The 24,908-nt window shown below is 51.4% G+C and overlaps 2 protein-coding genes and 1 long non-coding RNA gene across 4 annotated transcripts in view; 1 reads left to right on the forward strand and 2 right to left on the reverse strand.

The window, feature by feature from the left end:
• Nucleotides 1-2,567, reverse strand: part of STAT3 (signal transducer and activator of transcription 3) — a 41,582-nt gene extending 39,015 nt beyond the window's left edge. The window contains exon 1 of one of the 2 annotated variants that reach the window (XM_077315161.1): nt 2,436-2,567. The gene's annotated coding sequence lies outside the window, so the exon portion shown is untranslated. The remainder of the gene's footprint in view (nt 1-2,435) is intronic. The other variant, XM_077315160.1, reaches the window with a different exon arrangement.
• A 1,171-nt stretch (nt 2,568-3,738) lies between these two features.
• On the forward strand, nt 3,739-24,075 carry LOC143825081 (uncharacterized). Its single transcript, XR_013226942.1, has 5 exons — nt 3,739-3,805; nt 4,348-4,447; nt 7,339-7,591; nt 18,730-18,815; nt 22,566-24,075. It is a non-coding gene; the product is annotated as an uncharacterized LOC143825081 (long non-coding RNA).
• Nucleotides 10,952-24,908, reverse strand: part of CAVIN1 (caveolae associated protein 1) — a 29,643-nt gene continuing 15,686 nt past the window's right edge. Inside the window, exon 2 of the mRNA XM_077313057.1 lies at nt 10,952-12,356. Within this exon, the coding sequence (XP_077169172.1) occupies nt 11,667-12,356 (690 nt within the window). The 3' untranslated portion in view covers nt 10,952-11,666. The remainder of the gene's footprint in view (nt 12,357-24,908) is intronic.

Raw genomic sequence — 24,908 nt, forward strand, 5'->3', positions numbered from 1 at the left:
CTCCTCCACCCAAGCCGGCTTCGCTGATGAAGCCGGAAGCTGAACCCTGGCCAAGGCATAACAGCAAAGGTGGAAACAAAACACTTGAGGTTTCAGGCCTCGCCGGAGATTAGGTCTGGAGCCCAGCGGTCCTGGAAGGGAGCTATTCAATCTTTTTTTCTTGGTCTCGCTCAAAACACAGCTCTCCCCCCCCTCCTCCCCGCCCACCTGCCACCGCCTGCAGAGACGGTTGTGTAAACAAAAGCTTCCTGTTGCCTTTTTGGCCTTGATGCGCAGCAAGAAGCAAGCCTTCCTTCCGTTGACATCAGGAGCCACCGAGAAGGATCGAGGCACCCAGGTGAGGCACGCATGGACCCTGGGCGGCTTGTTGCCAGGCCACGGTGATCCGGCTCTGTGACGCTGCAGTTCGGGTGCAAACGCTATTAACCACAGCAGGCCTACAGCAGAAAACCCCAACCAGCGGGAGTAGAGAAGTCCAGCCCCTCGGGGACATCGTATCACATCTGCTAGCTCTGCAGGCACTGCAAAGAGCCCGGGGCCTGTTCCGCCTGCCATCTCCAGCCGCTTAGGAGACCGACAGGAGGGGAAAAGAGGGGATTAGTGTCTCTGCTCCACCAACACCTGAAGGACAAACTCTTCCCAGTTCCCCACCTGCCTCAGCCTCCTTCTGCAGGCCCACAGGGGTCCTAGACCTTGTCCTAGTCCACAGAGCCCCCAGAGTGCGCACACGCATAAATCTTCTCGACAAGTCAATAAACAGCAGCCTCTTTCAAAAAAATAAAGAAAAAAAAAGAGTGGCAATTTTTAAAGATTATTGGTAAGAGGGGGAGGGGGAAAGAAAGGGGAAACCACAAGCAGGATAATCCCTTGCAAAGTTTTCAAAAACCACAAGAGCAGGTTTATCCTCCCACGCCGTTATAAGCACAGCCCGTCTCTGCACGACCTTATCGCTTCTTGATTTATAACTCTGTTTTGATTGATATCCCACTCTAGCCTCCAGGGGTCTTTCACAGGCTCTCCGAATCCAACCATTAATATGGGGGAACGCAGCCAGAGGCTGCCAGCCTGTTTGGGGGGACGGGAAGTGTTTACAAAACCCGTCAAAGGAAAATACTCAGCTCCTCTGATCCCCCACAAAGCCAGCTCTGTGCACCTTTCTGTCAATCCCCTAAAACGGAAGAGGCTCCAGGCTTCTAGCCCCGCCCCCCTCAATTCCCTTCCAATTACCCACAGGTGGACCTGAACAGCGGTCCTCCCATTAACCCACCAGGTTTGCCCTCACCTGGATATTATTATTATTAGTGTATGTATTATTTTAACTTATTACCTGCCACTCCCAAACTGGCTCGTGGCAGGTCACAATCTGCCCATATAAAAACCCAGTAAAACCTAATTCAAACAATTGCAGACACACATATACATACAGTAAAAACAGACTCCTAAAAAACCAGGGCGGTCTTCAAACCCACTATCTCCCCCCCCTCCAAATATGTATAGGGGAGTGGGAAGAGGGAACATAGATGATGCAGCTAATGCTTACCCTCTTAGCCCCATAAAATCAGAGTCCAAAATTTAACTTTTGCTTATATATTCCTACTGTTATGATGGTCAATTCAAGAGTGCTTGCACTCGAAAGCTCACACCTTGAATAAATGTTTGTTGGTCTTAAAGGTGCTACTGGACTCTGATTTTATTGTACTACTTCAGACCAACAGGGCTACCCATTTGAATCTCCTCTTAGCCCAGGCTCTCATCAGACCTTGGAAGCTAAGCAGGTCAACTTTGGATGGGAGACCACCAAGCACTAGGCAGACTACCTCTGTTTTTCTCTTGCCCTAAAACTCCTGCAGGGTCCTCATAATTTAGCCACAACTTGATGAGACTTTCCACCAGCAGCCCCCCCCCCCCAAAGGGACTTGCCCCAAGAACCTGCCCAGCCACAGCCACCCTATTCTCAACCATCCCTCTGGGTGCCCCCTCATCCCCACATTGCTCTTCCCCATCACTTCCCCAGCCCCATCTCCAGAATGCCAGACTAGCACCAAGACGACCAGGTTTCAAATCTGCACCGAGCGAGCTTACACCAGTCATTCTTCTGAAGCCAGACCCACCTCGCAGGGCTGTTGTGAGGTTACAATGGGAAAAGACACATGAGCTCCAAGGGGGAAGGAGGAGGACGAGAATGCACCGGGGAAGTAATGGCCCAACCTCATTCCATAAACACAATCAGGGACTGAGAAAGCCCCTTCTCCAGAATTAAGTCCATGGATTCCTAAAGATTCCAACAAATGGGCATCCAGTGACCAGCCTGCTCCGCTCTTTGGTTACTCAAATGCGAAAGGCACTCTGCCCATGCTCAGAGACCCTCTAGCCACAAAGAAGCATTTGCTATCAAAGCTGGGGCCAGCCGTCGGCTGTCGCCCCCCAGGGCCTACCTTGCGTCCGCCCGCTTTCCCTCGCCCACCAGCTGGGCCGCTCCGGCTCGAGCACTTCCCGTCGCTTTGCTCCCAGCCCCGTGTCAGCTGCTGGCCATCCTCTTAACCCCGCCCCCTCTGCGGAACGTCACCGGGACCTTCCTCCAATCACCGGCGGGATCTGCGGATCGCTCGCCAGAGGGCGCTGCGGCCAGCCAATGAGCGGGCGCCGCTGCGCTGATTATTCATAGGGCTGTTCCAGGCCCCGCTCCCGCCTCCCGCCGCGGTGCTGGAAACCCAGCTGAGTTCCGGGCAATGCGTGACGTCGCCGCCGTCGGGTTGAGCCTAAGGAGGAGGCGGGGAGGGGGGGGGAGCGATTAAAACGGAGCCAAATCCTGAGAGAGGCGTCAATACAGAAAGGGAGGCGTTTGTGTCTACACTGGAGGGGGCTAATCCGAATTGGGGCGGGGCAGATGGAGTGGCGTGCCCAAATTGCTCCCGTTTTGGCCCCTGAAGTGCTAATTAATTTTTTTTTGAGGGGGGGGGGGTTGCATTCCTGGGCAAAACTTCTTAAAAATCTGTCCCGCCACTGATTCCCAGGAAGGGTGCGGTGGCTCTCCAGATGCCCATGGACTACAATGACCATGAGTCCATGGCCATCTGGAGAGCCACAGTTTGCTCCCCCCTGGATGTGTTTCCCCTTTGCAGAGACACGTTTCTTGCTTTTCACGTCAGAATGAGGCGGAGAAGAGGGGCTGCTTGGCGTGCAGAAGGTGCCGCGTTCAGATCCCAGCAGCTACAATTAAAAGCAGCAGGCAGTAAGTGGGTGATGGGCAAGAGGGGTGGCCAAACTTTGGCTTTCCATGTATCAATGGACTACATTTCCCATGAGCCTCTGCCAGCACATGCTGGGAATTGTAGTCCATGGACTTCTGGAGAACCGCCGTTTGAGGACCCCTGTGCCTAGGCTGATTGTGAGCCACCCTAGGGGCCTGAAATGGCAGAAAAGCCAGGTAGAAATCCTTAAATAATCCTAAAGGGGAAATAACACTTAGTCAACAGGTGTAGTCCTCATAGCAGCCTCTATGAGTGGGGAAGAGCTATACCATTTGAATCAGCACCCGTTAAGAGTACTGAATAGCCATCAGGAAAAAAAAAAAAGACATTTGCTTGGCCCTGAAGCTCATTAACTAGCCCCCCCCCTCTCCCTCCAATTTGGAAAGTTTCTGTATTCATTAAGCAATACTGAACATGGTGAGTGATTTGCGAACATGTTCTGCAGAGGCTGAGCTTGCGAAATATTTAATCGAAGAGGGTTGCCTGTCCCAGAGGCTCTTGATGGCGCGGAGCTGTCGTCAAAAGCGCCCCTTGCTCACAGGGGTGTCATCAACGTAAGTCCTATTATGCACATTTTCAGCCCGTGCCGATGTTTTGTCGATCGCGCATGAACAAAGTTTGAGTCCGTGGGCTCCTTTAAAGTGTACTTCTGCGGATATGTTCTCATGTGCAGACACCAATAGAACAAAGTTCGAGTCCAGGGGCAACTTGGAGACTTTGTTCTTTTGCATCAGTCCAACCCAGACCTCCCACCTGTGGAGCATAAATTCCGGCAGATTGTACATATGTAGCCACAATGGGTAGGGCCTTCCATGTAGCAACGCCTTACTTCTTGTGACATAACCCATGGCGGAGTGACTCATTCAGAGCTAGCAATCTCTCTTTTTTTTTTTTAATTCTCCTGGGCATTGGAACCTGATTGTTTAAGCACTTTTGAGACAAGTGTCTGCCCGTTTCATCTTTCGCTTAACTGGGTATCTGTGCGGTTTGCGCTGCCTGCGGTTATGTCTTTATCGCATGATTTATAAGACTTTGAAAAGGAGGAGGTGGGGTGTAATTATTTTGAAAATAAAATAACGCTTCTCGTCCTCTGTAGAAGGCTTCCGGACACAGATTCCAGTCGTGCAATTTTGGTGATTTCGGAACCTCGACGTGACTCCTGTAAGACTGACTCCTGGTGGCTAACTAAAAAACCAGTAAGAGAATTTTGCTTACTCTATGACAGCTAAAAAAAAATTAAGGCCAATGTATTCAGTTTGTTATTCTGTTGAACACCATATGGTTGCACGATTTTCCTCTCCTCCAGTTTATCCTAACAACAATCCTTGGAGGTAGGCTAGGCTGAGCGCATGTGAGTGGTCCCAGATCCCCTAGTGAGCTCCATAGGTTGAATTGGGGAGCCAAAAAGTATAAAAATACATTACACAAGCAATTTATTAAACAGAGCTCAAGGTAATTAAAAATATTTAAAAAACATAAATTGGGTACAATTCTTTTCCCCTTATGTCACACCTCTGATGAAGAACTTATTGATCGAAATGCGTTAGGTTCAAGTTTTTTGTTCTTATGGTGTTCAGGTTTGACTGGTATGTGTGTGACCTCTAGAGCAGGGGCTCATGGGAATTGTAGTCCATGAACATCTGGAGGACCACAGGTTGACTACTGACTGCTCTAGAGAAATGTTCCTTTCAATGGTTTTAAAAATATTTTTAATGACCTTGAGCTCTGTTTAATAAATTATTTAATATATATTTTTATACTGTTGTGTCCCTCAACCTCTTTGGTCTTTCAGGATGGTTTTTAGGTTTCCCCTCATTTCGGTTATTTCTAGATTCAGAATTCAAACCTGAGTCCCCAGACCCTATTCCTGCACCCTAACAACTATGGCCTCCCTGCCTTCTACCTGGCAGATCAAGCAGCAACTTGGGCTATTTGTGAGATTTCCTTTTCCTGCTGTAGGGACATCCTGCCCCTTTTCACCTTCAAAGATCAATTCTGTCTCTTGTTACTTCTGACTCAGATGGTCTTGGGCTTTCCCCCAGGCTGAACGGTATCCCCTCCCCCTTACCATTTCCTGTCATTTCGAGCAGCTGATCACATCAGAGAAAATCCCACCCAGACACCACTGGCACGAGGGTTGCAAGGTTGCAAGGTCCCCCCCAGCCCCTGGTAGGGGATGGGGGACTAGGGTTACCAGATCCACATTGAGGAAGTCCTGGAGATTTGGGACATGGGGAGACCAGGGGCCATGGTGGGGGACAAACCCATAGAGCTCACCCTCCTAAGCCGGGTTGGCCATACTGTGGCTATCCAGATGTCCATGGACTACAGTTCCCATGAGCTCCTGCTGACAGGGGCTCATGGGAATTGTAGTCCACGAACTTCTGGAGAGCCCCAATTTGGCCACCCCTGCTCCAAAGCACCCATTTCATCCAGGGGAACTAATCTCCATTGGCTGCAACTATAATTTCCAGGTCCTGCCTGGAGGCCGCCATTCCCAACTAGCACCCTCTAAAGGGGGGTGGGGCAAGGCCCCTGAAAGTGAAACACATTTCCCCCCCCCCCCCTCAGAATCCCATCAACAAGCCCATCAACATCACTGGCAGTCATCAAGCAAAGGTTGGATACGCACTTTTCTTGGATGCTTTAGGATGCTTAGGGCTGATCCTGCGTTGAGCAGGGGGTTGGACTAGATGGCCTGTATGGCCCCTTCCAACTCTATGATTCTATGATTCTAAGCCCTGGACCTGTTTGTATTACGATTGTTTACTGTTATACTGTGTTGTGTTTGGTTGCAATTGTTGGTTATCGATGTACATGTTCTACAGACTGTTTTATGTATGGTTCTCTGTTATAATGTAAACCGCCCTGAGCCTCCGGGGAGGGCGGTATAGAAGTATGACAAATAAATAAATAAATAACGTCAACTCCCTTCTACCCCATAGCATCTCCTTCTTGAAGCAAAGAGCATGAGGTGATTGTGGGTTTTTGGCCACCAAGTCAGAGCTGATTTGCGGTGACCCCATAGGGCGCGGGTGTCAAAACGTATGGCCCGGTGTCTGGAACCGGCCCATCTGGGGGTTTTATCCGGCCCATGAGCAGCTGGTGCCAGGGGAGGAAGACAGGAGGCTCTGGGGAGTGGGGAGGGTGAGAGTGAGCAGACCCAGGCACAGGTGTGTGTCATCAAAGGCAGGGGTAGTCAACCTGTGGTCCTCCAGATGTCCATGGACTACGATTCCCAGGAGCCCCTGCCAGCAAACACTGGCAGGGGCTCCTGGGAATCGTAGTCCATGGACATCTGGAGGACCACAGGTTGACTACCCCTGGTCAAAGGGACAGGGCTAATAGCCTGAGGTAAAATTATGTGTACGGAATGGCAGGGAAGGCACAGAAAGAAGAGGCAGGTCAGTTTTCCCCCTCCGGCCCCCTCCAACCACCGCTCGGTGAGCCAAACAGCCCGCATGGGCCACTGGCACACCACCAACGTGCTTTCAACTGGTGACCATGAGGAGGGTGCGCAAGACCCGGCGTGCGGAGTGGCCTTTTGCCACCGAAGGGGTGGCAGGGGAGAGAAAAGGAAGAGGCACAGTGGGTGGACTGAGGCAACCAAAACCGTCTTGGGAGCAAGTGTGGGAGCTAGGGGGGGGCCCACGGGGCACCCCTGAACGGCTGCAGAGCCAGGAGGTGGAGAGAGAGCCGGGGCAGGTGGGGCACCAGGACTTTCCTTTGTTCCCCATGAGGGGAGAGGACTAAAAAGCAGGCCCTAACCGGACACAGTCTCTCCCCCAGACGTTCTCCTTAACCCTGCTGCTTCTGTGGGAAATGAAAGAGGGATGAGGAGTGGGGTTGGAGGGGTCGGGGAGAGCTTGCTTCAGAAAAAAACCCTCCTGAGCCAGGACCCTGTGGTCCAGGGCACCAAGGGCTGGTTGGTCCCATTTTGAACCCGTGGTCCAGCAAGGGCTGAATTCTGGATATCATCCCAAAACTAATGGCCAGACTGAACAGGTAAATGAAATCCTGGAGCAATACTTGCAGTGCTTTATAAACTACCAGAAGGACTGCTGATCTGAGCTATTCCCTTTTGCAGATTTTGCGCACAAGAACGTGTGGGCCACACGAGTACTGGGATGTCTCCTTTTGAGGTGATGTACACGGCGGGGATCCGGTCTGCCCTGACTTGGGAACCCCCCACGACGGCCCTGCAGTTTTGCACGACTATGCCAAGCAAATCCAAGCAAATCCAACGAGTCTGCCCACAGCTGGTGTCTAATCCGGATGCTGCCAAGGAGGACTATCAAAAACCGGTGGGCCGGAATTGGCTTCCAGAGCTTGTCTGGCAGGTAAGGGATCAAGTGTATATTTCCACTAAACATGTCAGATGTCAACAACCCTCCCGCAAGCTGGGGAAGCAGTTTGTAGGTCATTGCCCTTATGACTCACCTCATTAGTCGTGTTACGGTAGAGGTTAAGCCCCCCAAAACCTACAGAACTGTGCGCCCTGTCTCCTAACCAGTGACATCCTGCACCTGATACCTGTGTTTGTCAATGAGCACATGCACTGCAAAGTGCCAAGATCTAGGACTCTCAGACCCACAGGGGAAAACTTCATTACCTTGTGGACTGGAAAGAATTCCTGGGGGGGGGGGGGGTAGGGAATGGGCAGACTCCCAAGCTGGTTTGGGAGTTCCACGATAAATGCTTCCCCAGGTTGATGGGGTGTGTGGGGCTCTTTTCGATCAGATGGATGTCAAAATCCTATATTCAATGTTTCTTTCTGCCTTTCATTCTGTATAATTCACAGCTTTTGGTGTGAATGTAGCTGGTTTAGGGCAGTGTTGTTTGCCCTAGGGGTTCTAGTTGTAAAGTTGTTGAATGTGTGGTTCTCTCTCTTCAACCTTAGGTACAGAGGCCACCAGTTGTGTCTTTCTGGCCTGGCTATGGGGGATGGCACCTGGAGTATTTCATGCCTAAATGGATAGGTGGGAGGAGCTGGGGGACTGGAGTGTATGAAGGGGCAATGGGCCCTAAGTGATTTAGTCTTAGCAAAGATTTAGAGATACTTGCTTTGTTGCGTCTTCAATAAAGAGATTTTCTTCAACAAAGTCTGCTTATTGGGAGCAATTGGCTGGACTCTTGCATCACGTCACCAGCCGCTGTGTTGGTGCCTGTGCTGGTATAGGCTGCTCTAAGTGGCTGTCTAGGTGACTTGGGTTTGACCCCTTCTGACTTTTATACTAATAGAGTTAACCCAAGCAGGTCTACTCAGAAGGGATTACTCCCTGGGAAATAATCTTTGGATTTCGCTGTCAGTCCCAGCGACGTCACGATATAGCGGAATTGACAAGTTGTAACTGGGTACATGAGCTTTCGCCTGAGGAAGTGCGCATGAACACGAAGGCCCACGGCTTGAATAAATCTTTGTTGGTCTTAAAGGTACTCCCGGACTGGGATTTTGTTGTGCTAAATAAAGAAGGTTTGGTAACTGGAAGCCCTTGAGCTGCAGACGGCTCTGTTAGGAAGGTCCCCCCCCCTCCCCGCTCTCTGATTGCCACCCCAGAGTCATATGAAGAAGTGTTTATAGCTGTAGGACTCTAAGAAGGATACGGTTCGTCATTCCCACCCCGAAAAGATCCTGCAATGGAATCAGTTCATGGGTGCTGAAGACTGTAGATCTGCTGCCCCTTGGTGGGCAAAAGACGAACCACAGTTTGTCGGGTGTGTTGAAATCGAGATCTTGGCAGTGTGGGGTAGGGGGACAGAGGTAGTTGGTGGGCTTGCCAACTCTGGGTTGGGAAATATCTGGAGATTTTGGGGGTGGAGCCTGGAGAAGGCTAGATCTGAAGAGGGGAGGGAACCCAGCAGGATACAATGCTGTGAAGAACTGCTCCAAAGCAGCTATTTCCTCTAGGGCAGGGGTAGTCAAACTGCGGCCCTCCAGATGTCCATGGACTACGATTCCCATGAGCCCCTGCCAGCAAATGCTGGCAGGGGATCATGGGAGTTGTAGTCCATGAATATCTGAAGGGTGGCAGTTTGACTACTTCTGCTCTAGGGGAACTGTTCTGTATCGCCTGGAGAACTGTTACAACATCAGATCTCCAGGCTGTACCTGGGGATTGGGGCGGACCTGTGGGAGGCCACATCTCCCGAACCCGGCAAAGAAAGGCAGGACTCCCGACTGCTCCCCACTCCTTCCCGCACCGAAATGCTTCACGCCTGTTCTTTTAGAAAAGGAAGTTTATTAGTCACGCTGCTCTCCAGGATGCAGTCTTAGAAAAGGAACAAAGCAGCTGCTCAGCACAGTCGTCCCCCCCTCACCCTCCCGACCCTTGCTGCCCCTCTTGTGGAGTGTGTGGTCTCTGCCCCAGGTGGTGGCAGCGTGAAATGCTTAGCATCTTTTTAAAAAACATGGGTTCTCTCTTCTTGTTCTGGGCACGAGACCCATTGCAATGGAGAAGAGCGTCGAAAGGTTTACAGGAGAGAGGGGCATGGGATCCCCCCCTTGAGGTTCACACGCGCACTTCATGGTCAAATAGGAGAGCTCCCCCTCCCCGCCGCTGCCACCCTGTCGTCCTGCTGCGAAGGGGCTGGCTTGGCCAAGCTGTTCGGCGGGTAGCTTTGGTGCAGGTTGTCGTAAGGGTGTCAGGCACAGAACAGCCCATGTCATTGTGGCCACTGCAATACCCAAGCTCACTGCGGACCTTTCCTTCTGGACAGAAAATAATTTGGGTGGGGGGGCTTCCGGCAGAAGGTAGTCAGAAGGAAGGGGCCCTGGTACATCATGCCGGAGAGGGGCAGCGGCATGTGCTGAACATGAAGGAAGAAGGCCTCACCATCCCATGCAAAGCTAGAGTGGATGTGCCAAAGTAAAGGGCAGGCGGGTGGGAATGATGGACGTGGCTGTGTGTCTCTTTATAACTCCCCCCACTGCACAGTTCCCTGTTTCTCCCCAGCTGGCAGTTTCAGTAGACGTTAGCCCCACGTTAAGTGTTTCTCCACTGTCTGGGGAGCACTCAAATAGCAATTGCTCTAGTTCAGGGGTGGCCAAATTGTAGCTCTCCAGATCTCCATGGACTACAGTTCCCATGAGCCCCTGCCAGCGTGCGGGCAGGGGCTCATGGGAATTGTAATCCATGGACATCTGGAGAGCTGCAGTTTTGGCCAACCCTGCTGTAGCTGAAATAGGGGCAAGCACACTGGGAAAACATACCAGTCGACTTAGGGCCTCACTCAATGTTGCAGAATTCAATCTGCAGGGTTAAGGATCCAAACCAGGATTGCTGGTGGACTGAATTATTAGAGTTTTCCTCTTCAGCTCTCTCTCTCGTCTGCCTTTTCCCCTTCTGGATTCCTTGCAGAGAGATCGTCCCTTGGCAGTTACTGGTCCTTTGTGTGTACAGATACAGGCCCCCATCTCATCTGAATGTGTCAACGCAAGTCTCTTGGGAAATTATTGGGGAGGGGTGGAGCACCCCCACACACACACACTCTTGCACCTTCTCATGCAGGGTTCCCCAGTGTAGCTCCTGTGGGCACCAGAGTGCCCCGCATTACCTCCCCTTGTGCCCCCTGACCTTTTCAGAAAGTAGGCAGGCTACGCTCATTCAAAGGAAAGGGTTTTCTGCTGCAGCCTCAACCAAAACAGATCAGGACTTCCCTTATTCAACATGTGGCTCCATTTCCCTTCCAAGTTTCCCCTCTTTTTAAACTCCTCTCCATCTCCTTGGGCTTCCCTTCATTTCCTTTTTACTCCTCTTCTAGCAAGGCTGCGGGTGTATTGTGTTTGGCTCCTCCTATTGCACCCCTCCGTACCCTTGTTCATCAATGTTGGGGACTCCTGCTCTTATGACATCACATCCTTTCCCCCCCGCAGCCAACCAATCCCCCAGTTCCTTTCCAACTGAGCCGCCCTCAATGACGTGTGGTGCCCCACAGCTACAAGATCCCGCCCACCCGCCGGTTCTTGAGTTGCACACTTCCTGTTTCTTCTTCTCTTTCCTGTCCAATCTGCTTTCTGGTCCCCAGGAAGCACCCTTGACACTGGGCGTCACAGCGGAGAGGCAGGCGTGCTTCTTGGGGAATACAAACGGGGGACTTTGTCAAGAGCACCTCTTGGGAGGAGGCAGGGATGGCGGTTTGGGGAGTGAGCACGAAGGCAGTCCAGTTCAGCAAGCTTTCAGCAGCAAGGAATGGTGTTTGATGTGTTGCTCGGAAGTCCCGTGTTGTATGCTGAAACAAATATTTAAAAAAATGCACCTTGGCACTACATTTCCGGTCGGGAGCATATAAGATTTCTATATCATGTGTATGAATGTGTGTGTATGTGTGTGTTTGCGTGTACGCCCATGCCGGGCCAAAAAAGAGGGAACGTGGAAGGTTACGTGTTTAGCTCTTGACGTTCTTCTGCCGCGTGCCTTACTCACTGTCACTCTTGTCTGCCGGCACCGCGTCTGACTCTTCTGTGATCTGCAGGAGCGTGCTCATTTCAGGACTCTCACTCCTCATCAGATCCGTGTTCTCCGTCTCATCCCCACCGACCTCCACCATTTCGGTGGCCTTCACTTCCACCTCCCCTTCCCGTATCTTCTTGACGTGGAAGGTGAAGGGCGGTACTTTGTAGACCGCTGTCTTGGAGCGGGCGTAGACGATGTGGTCGGGGGTGAAAGACTTCTTCAGCTTTTCCCGGGAAGTCTTCATCTTCTCCCTGCGCTCGTTGGTGACAATCTTGGTGCCCAGCTTGTTCATCCTCTTCTCCAGGTTGTGTCGGGTCTTCTCCAGATTCTGCTTGGTTTTCTCCAGGTTCTCTTTGGTCTTCAGCTTGGTCTTCTCCAGGTTCTCTTTGGTCTTCATCTTCGTCTTCTCCATCTTCTCCTTGGAGAAGGCCTTCTTGAAGTCATCCACCTTCCTCATGCCACTCCTTTTGATGCGTTCTGCCCGTGACTCCTCAATGATCTCTTCCACCTCTACTTCTTCATCCGAGGAGAGCTCAATGTGCTCCTCATCGCCAAGCTCCTCCCCTGCAGGGACCTCTTCACCTTCTCCTTCCTTCTCTGCTTCTTTCAAAGTCTTACTGATGCTCAGCTTAGTCGGCAGCTTCACCTCGTCCTGGAAGACACAAGAGGAAATGGCAGTGAGATTTCTAAGGGCTTTTCCCCCGTTTCCTTGGGCAAGAAACCAATGTCGAGGTAAGAAGACCGTGCCCTGGGTGGAACTGGGGGAGGGAAGGAAAAGAAAACATCACTGAAATAATCTTAACTCTCTCCTATATAATCACAGTGATCTGCTTGCACTCGAAAGCTCACGCCCTGAATAAATCTTTGTGGGTCTTAAAGACGCTACTGGACTCTGATTTTATTGTGCTTCTTCAGACCAACATGGCCACCCATTTGAATCTATCCTTAAATAAATAAATGTATTTTTGGTGGCTAGCCCCTGTAAAACTATCCTCCCGCCAGCCACGCTGCCTTTCCCCCACCGCCGTTTATGCGTGAATGAGATATCATCGCTTTGGCTACCGAAAACTCACTTTCTCAAGTGTCACGCAATGACTGAAATGTATTTGCGGCATGCCTGAGCATCAGATGTCAAAGGATGCCCTCTGGCGCATAGACTGGGATACGGCATCCCTTCCAGAGCAGTTCAAAGGGCAGGGAAGGGAAGCTGGGATATTGCAAGGAAAGGCTGAACCTACAGGAGGAGCTTTCCAGAGATCTGGAACATTGAGTGTCGGCCACCTGGCAGATTTAGCAATGCCCGCTTTCTCCCTAGCAAAGTTCCCTTCAACCCAGCAATTCAGCATTGTTGCATTGGAAGGAGCGGATTAGGCCAATAAAGGTACTCTGAATCTGAAAGGAACAGAAATTGAAATTGTTAGTGTTGGTTCTGCAAAAGGAAAAAGACCAGTGGCGTTAGCAAGGAGTATTTCCATCACAGAGATGACCTAAAAGCATGCTGTGGACTTTCTGCACCATGGGAGGGGCAGAAGAGCAGTTTTCTAAAAGGGGGAAGCAAAATGTCACAGCACTCGCAGTCAGGATTCAAGATTTCCCCCCCGAACTCAGCCGTGCTTGTCTTTCGCAGTAGTAAAACGCAAGAATCCAGTGGCGACGGACAAACTAACAGAACTGGCAGCAGGAAAGGCGCTTTTGTGAGTCACTGTCCACTTCTCCACCGATGTGGACGAGCAGTTCTGGGCCTGCCATCAGCTCAGTTGCAAAGGCTTATTCTTTGGAAATAAGGGTTAAGCCCCATGCTTGTCAGATCTCAGAAGCTAAGCAGGGTTGGCCCTGGTTAGTATTTGGGAGACCTCTCCCCCCCCCTCCCCGGAAGTCCAGGGTTGCTATGGAGAGGCAGGAAACGGGAAGCTACCTCTGAACGTCTCCTGCCTTCAAAGCAGGAGTCAGCTGTGGCATGGTGACAGTTTTTCTCACCACCAGTGGCCAAACTGTGGCTCTCCAGATGTCCGTGGACTACAATTCCCATGAGCCCCTGCCAGCACGCTGTCAGGGGCTCATGGGAATTGTAGTCCACAGACATCTGGAGAGCCACAGTTTTGGCCACCCCTGCTTTCTTGATGTGCTGCGGAAAAGTGAAAAGAATAACCTGGTGGCTCGTGGCTTTGCAGAATAAGGGAAAAGAAGCTTATGGGGTAGAAAGTGATAGATCATTAGAGACTTAAAGAAAAAAGTAAGAGTAAAGGTCCCCCCCCCCTGTTTGCAACAACTTGAGAGTAAATAAGCAGCTTCCACATAGACTGTGGTTTCAAAACTAATGTCAGGGTTCTTATTGATCTCTGTGGCTGAAAGATTAAAAATGTAAACAGGTGTCCTTCCATTTTGCCTTTTTACATTTTTTACATGGCCTTTTCTTCTTCTTGCTTTTCCTTCGTGACCTTTTATCTTTAAAAAAAGCACAATAAAATATTATATTTTGGGGGGAGAGGCTGCATGCAAAGGGCAGGTCAGAGGGGCTAGCGGCCTTTCCTCACAGCTGGAAGGCTGGAACCAAGTAATGCACCTGTGTAATGGACGGCCTCTGGCCATTGCAAGGACCTGGGGGAACTTCAGACTGTGGGAAGAAAACCTGATGTAACTAAATGCAAAAATCAGCCACAAGGGCTGCTTCCCCAGTGGGATTTTCCCTTGGAGGATCTTCTGCCCATTCTGAGTACAACTTGCACTGTTTGCAGGGCTTTCCCTAGATCAAAACCCAAACCTACTGTCTCTACAGCAGCTGTTGGGGTGCATCTGTACAGATACTTCCTTTGCCACCAGTGCGGAGAGGGAGGGAGTGAGAAAGGCCTCTTCCAAAGGGGCAGAGCTCTCCTGGGCCGCAGTGCGTGCAAAGAGGCGGCAGGCGGGGCCGGCATGTGGGCGAGGAGGGAAGCAGATCTGGACGGAGATTGGTTTTCACCCAAGCAGCACATAGTGTGCATCCCCCACTTGGCATTCCCGGGATGTGCTGCAAATAGCCCTCCCAGGACTGCGGGTTGCAGATGAAGCTCGGAAAGCCGGACAGATTTATGGCCCCGGGGAGTTGTGTGACTCAAAGAAGAGGCATGGCGTGGCAGGGCTGGGGAATCTCACGAGCAGAGGCGAAAGGGGACTGAAGCAAGGCTGCTGCAGGGGAGGGACAGGTGCCAATCGAGCCCAGGGAGCTGCAGCGCTTTAGCACCTGGCGAAAAAGCCCGTGGCTTCGGAAACGTGGAACATTTTCGGCCGCCTCCTGTTAGTCCAACGACGAAACCTTCCTCTGGGTCTGCTTTGTTTGTGTCCCGATTGGGCGAGGGACGAGTTGAGTGCCGTCCTACGACGAAATCTCTCTCAGGTTCTCCTTCGTTCTTTAACCCGCTAGGGATCCAGGCTATAGATAACCCCCAAAATGGCTGGCTTTGAAAGGCCACGAAACAGGCCCTGCACATACTCCTTTTAAAAATTGTAATATCCAGCCTGACCAAGAGTTCTGGAGCGCTCAAAAGCTTGCATACTGCTTTCTGACTTATTCAGTACTCATTATGTGGTTGGCAGAGTCTGAGGCAGGGATGCCCTGTCTTCTTGGCACTGGGTGGGGACAGTGGGAGCCCTTCTGGCGTTGTGGCCCTGCTGGTGGGCCTCCTCATGGCCCCTGGTTTTTGGCCACTGTATGATCCAGGGCTAGTCAAACTGTAACCCTCGAGATGTCCGTGGACCCCAATTCCCATGAGCCCCTGCCAGCAAACACTGGCTCATGGGAACTGGAGTCCATGGACATCTGGAGGGCCGCAGTTTGACTACCCCTGATACAGAAGGCTGGACATTTGCGGAGAATGAGATACAACACTAATAGTATGGTCAGGGTTTAGGGTTGCCAACCTCCAGGTGGTGGCTGGAGATCTCCTGGGATTATGACTAATCTCCAGGTGACGGAGATCAATTCACCTGGCACAAATGTTAACTTTGGAAGGTCAATTCTACGGCAAGGGTAGTCAACCTGTGGTCCTCCAGATGTTCATGGACTACAATTCCCATGAGCCCCTGCCAGCAAACGCTGGCGGGGGCTCATGGGAATTGTAGTCCATGAACATCTGGAGGACCACAGGTTGACTACCTCTGCCCTACCGTATTTTAACCCACGGAAGTCCCTCCCCTCCCCAAATCCCATACTCCTCAGGCTCCACCCCCAAAATCTCCAGGTATTTCCTAACCCGGAGCTGGCAACCGTATCAGTGGGACACTTTACTTGTGCTGATTTTGCACTGCCCAAAACAACCCTCTGAGATTAGTCATCGCTGTTGTTATGGAAATAATTTTGCAAACTTCTTCAGAGGTTGCCCAGTCAGGATCTTCCATTTTAAGATCTGGAAAAGGGAAGAGTTCCCCAGGCACATGAAGCAACGCTCCAGGGACCCCCCCCCAGCCCCCTGCTGAAATTTTGTGAAAGAACGGCTGCCCAAGCAAATAAAGATTTAGGAAGGACTAAGTCACTGGAAAGATGACACATCTCGAATTCCTGGTTTCAGGGCCTAAGAGCAGCCCTTTTGCAATCTGCTTCCCTCAGTCCCGTTCCCTGCTATTTACAATCAAGCTGTTTTCCAGGCCGACATCTGCTTTGGTAACGAGATCTGCAGAACTGGGACAAACTTTGCAACTGGCCTCTGCGGGAGAAAAAGGGTGGATATTTGGAATCAGGATATCCCCTGTTGTTCTCAAGGCCCCGGGGCCGTCCTTCTCTGCACAACACCACCTGCTAGGGCGATTCCGCGTCTCTCCGAAAGACTCTGAGCCACTGTTGGACCAAGAACACCAGGAACCACTTCCTTCCCTGGGAAGCCACACAATGAAGCCCAAACAAAAGCCGTCTCCCCTCTCCAGGGTGGCATGGCTACACCTGGAAGCCAGCCGTATCCGGACAGCCCTGATCCTTATCAGCCCTCCTTGGCTGCCTCGCATTCGCGTAAGGCGGGGCCCGTCCCAAACCTCCCTTCTGTTGCACGTAGATCCCGTCTTGCCACAAATACCGGAGCGGGGCCCAGCTTGTTTTCTGCTTGCGGGGAGGTCTCGCACGGCCTTATTGGCGCCTGTGCCATCAGCCAGCGGGACTCCTTCCTCCAAGGGGTGTCTTGGTAGTTTTGCATGTTGTGTCTATTTATTCTCCCCCCCACACAGTCCTCCTCAAGCTTGCTTGTTAATACATGTGATTCTGTGAAGGCTTAAGGGGTAGCATGTTACTGTGGATGAGCGATGGGTCACGGGTGTCCTGCGTAGTGCAGGGGGTTGGACTAGATGACCCAGGAGGTCCCTTCCAACTCTATGATTCTACCCAAAGATGGAGAACCCACCACCTCCTGAGGAAGCCTTTTCCACTGAGGAACCGCTCTAACTTTCAGGAACTTCTTCCGGATGTTTAGATAGAATTTCTTTGGCATTAGTTTCATCCTGTTGGTTCTGGTTCATCCCTCCGGGGCAAGAGAGAACTACTCTGATCCATCCACTTCTGGTGACAGGTCACTTATTTATTTTGATTTGATTTGATTTCTATACCGCCCTTCCATATGGCTCAGGGCGGTTTACATACAACATCGTAGGGGAATACATGGAACGAGTCAACATACAATATAGTCACTATACAACAATATTGTGTTGTATCTGAGGGGGGTGGCCAGGAGGTGACATCCTCGAAGCCGTAAAAATGATTTCAGGGGCTCCTCCATGGTCAAGTGGTTGAAAAAGGCTGTTGAGGTCCCCCCCTCCCCTCCCCAAACCTCATCCCATCCAGGCCCCACCCACAAAATCTCAGGTATTTCTCAACTCAACTGGCAACTCCATCCCTCAGCTTGGAACCGACTGGACATTCCCTAACACGCATGCAGAGCCACATGAATGACTCTGAACTGGATAGATTGGCAGCATTTTCATGCGCGCACGGACCCAAAAAAACAAACAAACAAACCTCAACGCATGCCTATTCAAAAGAACACTCGAGTGAGTCAGTGCTGATCCAGCAGCTCCCGGCTGTTCGCCCCAACAGTACATCAGACTGCTGAACACGTTGGATGCAAAATTTGCAGCGTTCCTAGATCCAACCTCTGAAGCTGGTTGCATATCCAGGGCAGGGTGACTGCGGCACATGACCCAGGTGCCAATTAAGGGGGTGCAGGAGGATTTCCTCCCTCAACGGGGTTCCTCATGGCAGGGAGGCTGGCTGGCGAAGGAGACGCACAGGGTGGCAGGCGGGCAGGCGGAAGAGAAGCACAGGGAGGGCTGGCTGGTGGAGAAGATGGGCCTGCCCACACCGAGCCCTGCCCAGCTGCTTGCCTCGGGCGCCAATTAAGCTAGGTACACTCCTGTCGGAAGCTCTCTTGCCGTAAGAACCCTCCCCAGTCAGCATCAGTCAGCTGTGACTTGATGCCACTTCCTTTCCTTCTTTCTTTGGGGGAAAACCTGCAGCAGATCCCATTGCCTGGCAAACAACCCCCCCCCCCCCAATTCCAATTATAGCAGGCAGCATTGGTGCAGTGGTTAAGAGTGGGGGCTTCTAATCTGGCGAGTGGGTTTGATTCTCCATTCCTCCTCCCTATGCAACCAGCTGGGTGACCTTGAGCTAGTCCCATCCCTGATAGTGCTGTTCTGACCGAGCAGGAATATCAGGGCTCTTTCAGCCTCACCTCCCTCACAGGGTGTCTGTTGTGGGGAGAGGAAAGGGAAGGCGACTGTAAGCCTCTTTGAGACTTCGTCTGGTAGAGAAAAGCGGCATGTAAAAAACCAACTCTTCTCTTCTTCTGCTGGGGCAAGAAGGGAGAAACTTGGCCCAGTGTGCTGGACAAAGCATGGGGTCAAGAGGAATAACTGGTGCAAAGACAGCTTCTATTGCAAACTTTCCCTTGGATCTAGCATGTCAGTTGGCCCCTGCATGCCAGCCAAAGCACTGAGTCAAGAGGAAAAACCAGTGCAGAGACAGCCTCCGATTGCTAACTTTCCCTTTGTTTCTACCCCAAACACAGAAAAACAGAAAAATTAATCAGAACTTCAGCCACACCACGAAGGTTGCAAGAGAATCAGGACGATGAGCCCCCAGCCTGCGGAACTGGTAGGTCCCTGGATGGCCCGAGGTATTTTGTGGAAGGTGCAGGAGGCCAAGTGGAGAGCCTCCAAGGCCCTGCTCCCCCTTTGTGGCTTGTTAGCTCTGCCAGGCAGCTTTCCTTCCTGCTTCTCCCCCCCCCCCCCGGCTCCCTTGTCCAAGTCCACGTTCCTGAGCTGTGACTCACTCGATGCGGCAGCCTTTATGGGCACCCTCCAACTGCCTGGTTGCTACAACAGGCATAAACACTCCCCTCCGAGGTATAAAAGGCCATCAAGACACAAAATCGAGCGATGTTCCCAGCCGAGCGGGGCCCGGCGTTATGAAACCAGGGGGGTGGCAGAGGCGGAGAGGCAGAGGAGGAGAGCGCAGAACCACCTAGGCTAAAAGAAGGGGCACGGGAGAAACGTTGGCGACAAAAATACCTTAATTTTATCTATTTACTTTGTAGGTTTTTATACCGCCCTCCCAGGGCATGTGTCTCCCAAGGATATTTAGGCTGCAGTTTAGGGTTGCTGGAGTCAGACTGGGAAAAGCCTGTGCATTTGGGGATGGAGGACAGGAGAAGACCACAGGGGGGTACAACACCAAGGCGTCCACCCTGCAAAACAGCCAGGGGGAACTGATCTCTCTAGTCGGGAGATGAGCTGTAATCCCCGGATCTCCCCCAGTCGCCCCAGCAGGGTGGCATCCTCAGCTGCAATCTTTCTTGGGAATAAGCTCCATGCGATTTGCTTCTGAGTAGGCCTGATTCAGCTTGCTCTCCTCCCCCCCCCCAAAAAAAAGGGGTAAAGACAGACATATTAGTTTTATAGAGGGGTGAGGCTGTTCAGGGAGCAATCTTATTGTCATAAGGGTCTGACGAAATCACCCGAAATGCAAGTCTAACTAGGAGGAAGGAAGATGTGGGAGCCGATCGATCAATCGATCCTTCATTTATCATTTCCATTGTGGAAAAAGAGACTAGGTCTGTAAAGCAGAAGCGGTCAAACGGTGGCTCTCCAGGTGTCCATGGACTACAATTCCCATGAGCCCCTGCCAGGAGGCCATCTAGTCTAACCCCGTGCTCAATGCAGGATCAGCCTAAAGCAGGGCTGGGCAAACTGTGGCCCTCCAGATGTCCGTGGACTTCAATTCCCATGAGCGGGCAGGGGCTTTAGGCTGAAGGTGAGCGGCCCAGAAATGGCTAAATGGCATGGTACATGCTTTTCCCATGTGGATGACACAGTTTGCCCACCCCTGGCCTAAAGCATCCAGGATAAGGATCTGTCCAGCTGCTGCTTGAAGACCACCAGTAAGGGGGAGCTCCCCACCTCCTTAGGCAGCCCATTCCTCTGCTAGACTACTCTGACTGCAAACATTTCTCCCCTGATATCTAGCCTGTGTGTAGTTTACTCCCATTCCTGCAGGTCGCATCTTCTGCTGCCAAGAGGAACTGCTCCCTGCCCTCCTCCAAGTAACAACCTTTCAGATACCTAAAGAGAACCACCCTGTCCCCTCTCAATCTCTTCTTCTCCAAGCCCCTCAGCCTTTTTTCACAGGGTCCGGATCATCCTTGTATCACTCTCTGCACCCCCTCAATTTTGTCTACGTCCTTTTCGAAGCGTGGACGTGTGCAAAACTGCACACAAGACTCCAGGTGTGGTCTGCATGCGTGTAATAAATTTGCACCCATGAAATGTCCCGAGTTGGGAAAAGCTTCTTGAAAAGGCAGCTTTGCTTGAACGGACCGTGCTCTGCCTCGCCCCCCCTCCCACTGGGACCGGGTGTGAATCCTGCCCTTTGTTGCAGCCAAGCATCCCACCCGGGTTCCCCTTTCCCCTCTCCTTGCTCCCTGGGTGGGTCTTTGAGGAGGGAGAGATTAAGGAAGGAATCCAAAGCCAAGGGAGAAGGAGGAGGTGCACCATACCTCCGAGAAAGACACACAACTTTGGCAGACTCATCCACATTCCTCTTTCTCTCTCTCTCTCCAAGGGTGTGGCTGAGTGGCTGGCACTCAGAGTCTGCAGAGGCACATCTGGGGAGAGGCAGGGGACGCATTTGTTTTATGGCCACTCGTGCCGCTTCGGGGCAGAGCAAGAAGGTGAACGGACAAGAAACAGCCAAAGGGTTAAATGGCAAGGCGCATGCCCTTCCCAAGTGGATTACTGGCCCTTATCTATTCGCCACTGGGCCGCTGTTTTGAGACCTCAGCGCATGATCCCACCAAGCTACCTTACGCCAAGTCAGACTACTGGCCCACAGAGAGCAGAGGGGCCGTGGTTTGCCAGGGTCCCAGGTGGAGAGGGATGCCAACCTCCAGGTCGAATCATAGAACAGAATCACAGAGTTGGAAGGGTCCTCCTGGGTCATCTGGTCCAAACCCCCTGCACACATCTATTTCACCAAACATAATAAAATCTAGGCTCTGTTAAAGGCTGGGAGACCTCTAGACTGGCTAATCAGGCAGGCTGGCTAATCAGGCAGGCTGAATTCAAAGTCTGCCTTGTCCTTCGTGTTTAAAGCTTTGGAAGGGAAAATGTCTTTAAACCCAAAAATTTCCGTAAACCCAAATGTTACAGAAGAAACCTCGTTCCAGGTAGATTATTATCTAATAACTAGGGGCCAAGCCTGTAGCATTCAGGAATACAATGGGCGCTAGATTGGTGGCCTCTCCCTCCTGCTAGGATCTGGAAAGGCTGCAGGCTGGAGGCCCCCCGGGCAGGGAACTCACCGGCAGGGGCAGCTCTCATGCAGCAGGGATCTGCAGCCTCAGAGGGAAGTGGAAGGAGGAGGGGGTGGTGAAGGATGGGGGACGGAAGGTGATTGGCTGGCTGCTGGACAGACAGGCAAGCCAGTTGGAGGAGGAGGCACTCAGGGGTGGGACAGCTGTCCTGATTGGGTGTTAAGTGCTGAGTGGCACTTAAACCATGAGACCACGCTCCTCCTCCAAGGCCTTATCAGAAATATATAATGCAGAACAGATAGTAGTGGTAATAGACTGATGTGGTTGCCTGCTACATTAATAACAACACAGTAACACCACCCTGGCACCTTATGATATAGGAATAAATAGACAGGTCCCTGTCCCAAAGTGCTTACTATCACAATGTGTTTTTTAAATTTTATTTTTATTTTTGAAATCCTAATATTGTATTTAGTGCGTCTTTATCCCACTCTTTCTCAGAGCAGGTGCTCAGAGCCTGTGGCTCCGTCTTCCCCATTTTTTATCCTCCTCTTCTTTTTGTGAGGCAGCTTGAGTAGAGAGAAAACATTTGACCCAAGGTCATTCCCCAAAGTTTCAGGGATTGGAATCAGGGTCTATCAGAGTCTTTGTATTCGAACTGCTACACCACACTGGCTGCTGGAGGAATCTGAGATTAGGAAGGCAACAGTGACCAGTTCAATATATGTGGTTTTAAAGAGCTTTTGTTTGTTTGTTTTCAAAACCACAAGCTGTGGGTCAAGTCGAATTCTGGAAGGCTGGCAAAGAGTGCTCTAGAAAAGAGAGGACAGCTAGACTTGAACCCAAAAGAGGATTCAAGTGGAAGGAATACAGTGATGGTTAGTGCCCCTCAAAACTGGGGGTGTTCCACATTCCATCCTTCCTGGATTTCCTTCCAGATTTCCCTTCCTGCCCCACATCGATAACCTCCCTAGCCGGTTCCACTTCAGTTCAGATTGTTGCAAAATTACAGCTCCAACCTGCCTGTTCATTCAGTGTCAACCAGTTCCCCTCTTCACTACCACTGATGTCCCATATCCCTTTTGTCCCTGCAGGTCTCCTGAGGGCTCAGCACCTTCCCTTTTCGTCAGCGGAAAAAGCTGGCCGGATCCAACCCCGTGGGTCTTCTGGCAGAAAATCTGTAAATACCATCCATCCAGGATTTACTGATGACCCCTTCTACATGAGGATTTGTCTGAGAGCAGACACCAAGTCTGTGGCTGTCCTGGGCTGTGCCAAAAAGAACTCAGATATTTTAAATATTTGTGTAGAAGAGAACATTCGGCCAGCAGCAGAACTGCTCATTGTATTGCTCCAGGATTTTGCTGCAGAGGAACGAAAACAGCACGGAGTATACGGGAGTCTGTGCAAAATGCACTTCTTCTTACTGGCAAGCCACTGCCCTCAGCCCCCACCAATCGGAGTTCAGGGGGAAAGGAGTATCCTCTACAAATATGCAACGGTTGGCTTTTAATGAGGAGCTAATCTCACGTTGTCCAGCCCAGACTGATCCCTTTGGCTCTCAGAAGCTAAGCAAGGCTGGCCCTTGTTTGTATTTGAATGGGAAACCACCAAGGAAGACCAGGGTCGTGATGGGGCAATGGCAGGCAATGGCAAACCACATCTGAACATCTTTTGCCTTGAGAAACCTATGAGGTCGCCGTAAATCTGCTGTGACGATGGGGGAAAAGAACCATTAGCTGTCTAACCTGATAGCCCTGACGTTGCCAGATCTTGGAAGCTAAGCAGGTTCAACCCTGGTTAATATTCATGTGGGAGACCACCAAGGAATACCAGCGTTGCAACACAGAGGTAGGTGATGGCACGCCATCTCTAAATGTTTCTTGCCTTGTAAACCCTTCAAGATTGCGACACGGTGACCTCCCCAAAATCACATGTTGCAAATTTCTGGGTCCCCGCCACATGCACACTGCACCTTGTCTAGAGAGACGGCATACCGATGTTCTGAATACCTGTTCCACCTGCTTTTGAGGATTCCCTTGGGGGGATCCATGAACAGAGGGTTGGCAAGAAGAAAGAGTGAACAAAACGGGGCAGGCATTTCGGAACGGGACTCTCTGTTCTTGGGGGAATGCTTTGCCGTGTCTTTATTCCTTCCACCAGGAGGGAAAACAAACATTTGGCACATTTATGCCCTGGTTCCTTGACCTCTTGCCCGCTTGGCACACACCGCACTGTGGACCGAGCTTGGCCGAGAAATGCCCCAGCTAGGAGGGGCCTGCTTGTGTTGGCGACAAGCAGATTCAAACAAAGCACAGCATCAAAGCTAGCAGAAAACAGGCAGGCGGAGCCTCGGCAGAACAGACCGGCAGCACATGAAAGCAGAGGCACACCGGTGCATGGAGCCCTTGCAGCGGAACACACCCAGTGGGCCTGAGGTTTCCAAAACTGAGGCCAAATACCAGGAGGGCTGTTCCCATTCCTCGTATCCTATGAGTAGGCCACTTACAACAAGCTTTCTCAACCAGGGCTTCTTGATGGCCCTGGAAGGGTTTCCCAAATGGGTGGGAGTTTTTATCTATTTTTTAAAAATTGGTAAACATTTCTTGAGTGATATGACTATATATGGTCAGGTTGACCTTCCCCCCTCTCCCCAAATGGCCAGGGAGGGGCCCCAGGTGGGCGTGTCCACAGCTCTGCTTCCCAACCATATTCTGCACGATTGGGCCACTTCTGGGGTTTCTCAAAGTCTGAAGAATGTTTCAGGGGTTCCGTGACAGTCAAAATGTTGAGAAAGGCTGAATTTGAGAACCAGTGAAGCTGGACAAGGGCTACGGCAGGCAAATGAGTGGCTGGTGATGTTCAAGGAAGTCCCAGGGTGCTCTTGGCAAGAGGGGGAACCAGAAAACAAAACTACCTGGGGGTATACTTCTCATGGATGCTTTAGGCTGAGCTTGTATGGAGCAGGGGGTTGGACTAGATGGCCTCTAGGTGAACTTCCAACTCTGTGATTCTACCAGTCTACATTTAATAGGTCCAAGAAGTGTGAGAGGCCCTCAACAGAGGGATGTTGGTCAGATGTGTGACAACATGACAGCAATTGCTCTGGCTTTCCGAGCCCTTGGGATTATTTCTCATAGTTGCTGCAGTATAAGCTTTTGTGTTGAGAGCAGTTGGAATCCCCTTCATCAGATATGTGACGCTGGAAGGCTTAAACTCCCCAGGTTTTCTTGGTCTCTGAGGTGATCCTGGACTCCAGCCGAGCTGTTGTGCTGCAAACCCACAGGGCTGATCTCGGAAACTTTCCTCAGACTTGGTCTCCATCTGTGGCCAACTTGCTGGTTAACACACTAGGAGAGCATTGTTTGAAAATGCGGGCCGTGGCTCCCAGCACATTGGAGTGGTACCCTGTTCCTAGCAGGCCATCTGCCTTTCCT

Source organism: Paroedura picta, chromosome 16 (assembly GCF_049243985.1).
Source record: "Paroedura picta isolate Pp20150507F chromosome 16, Ppicta_v3.0, whole genome shotgun sequence".
In the NCBI taxonomy this organism is placed as follows: Eukaryota; Metazoa; Chordata; class Lepidosauria; order Squamata; family Gekkonidae; genus Paroedura; species Paroedura picta.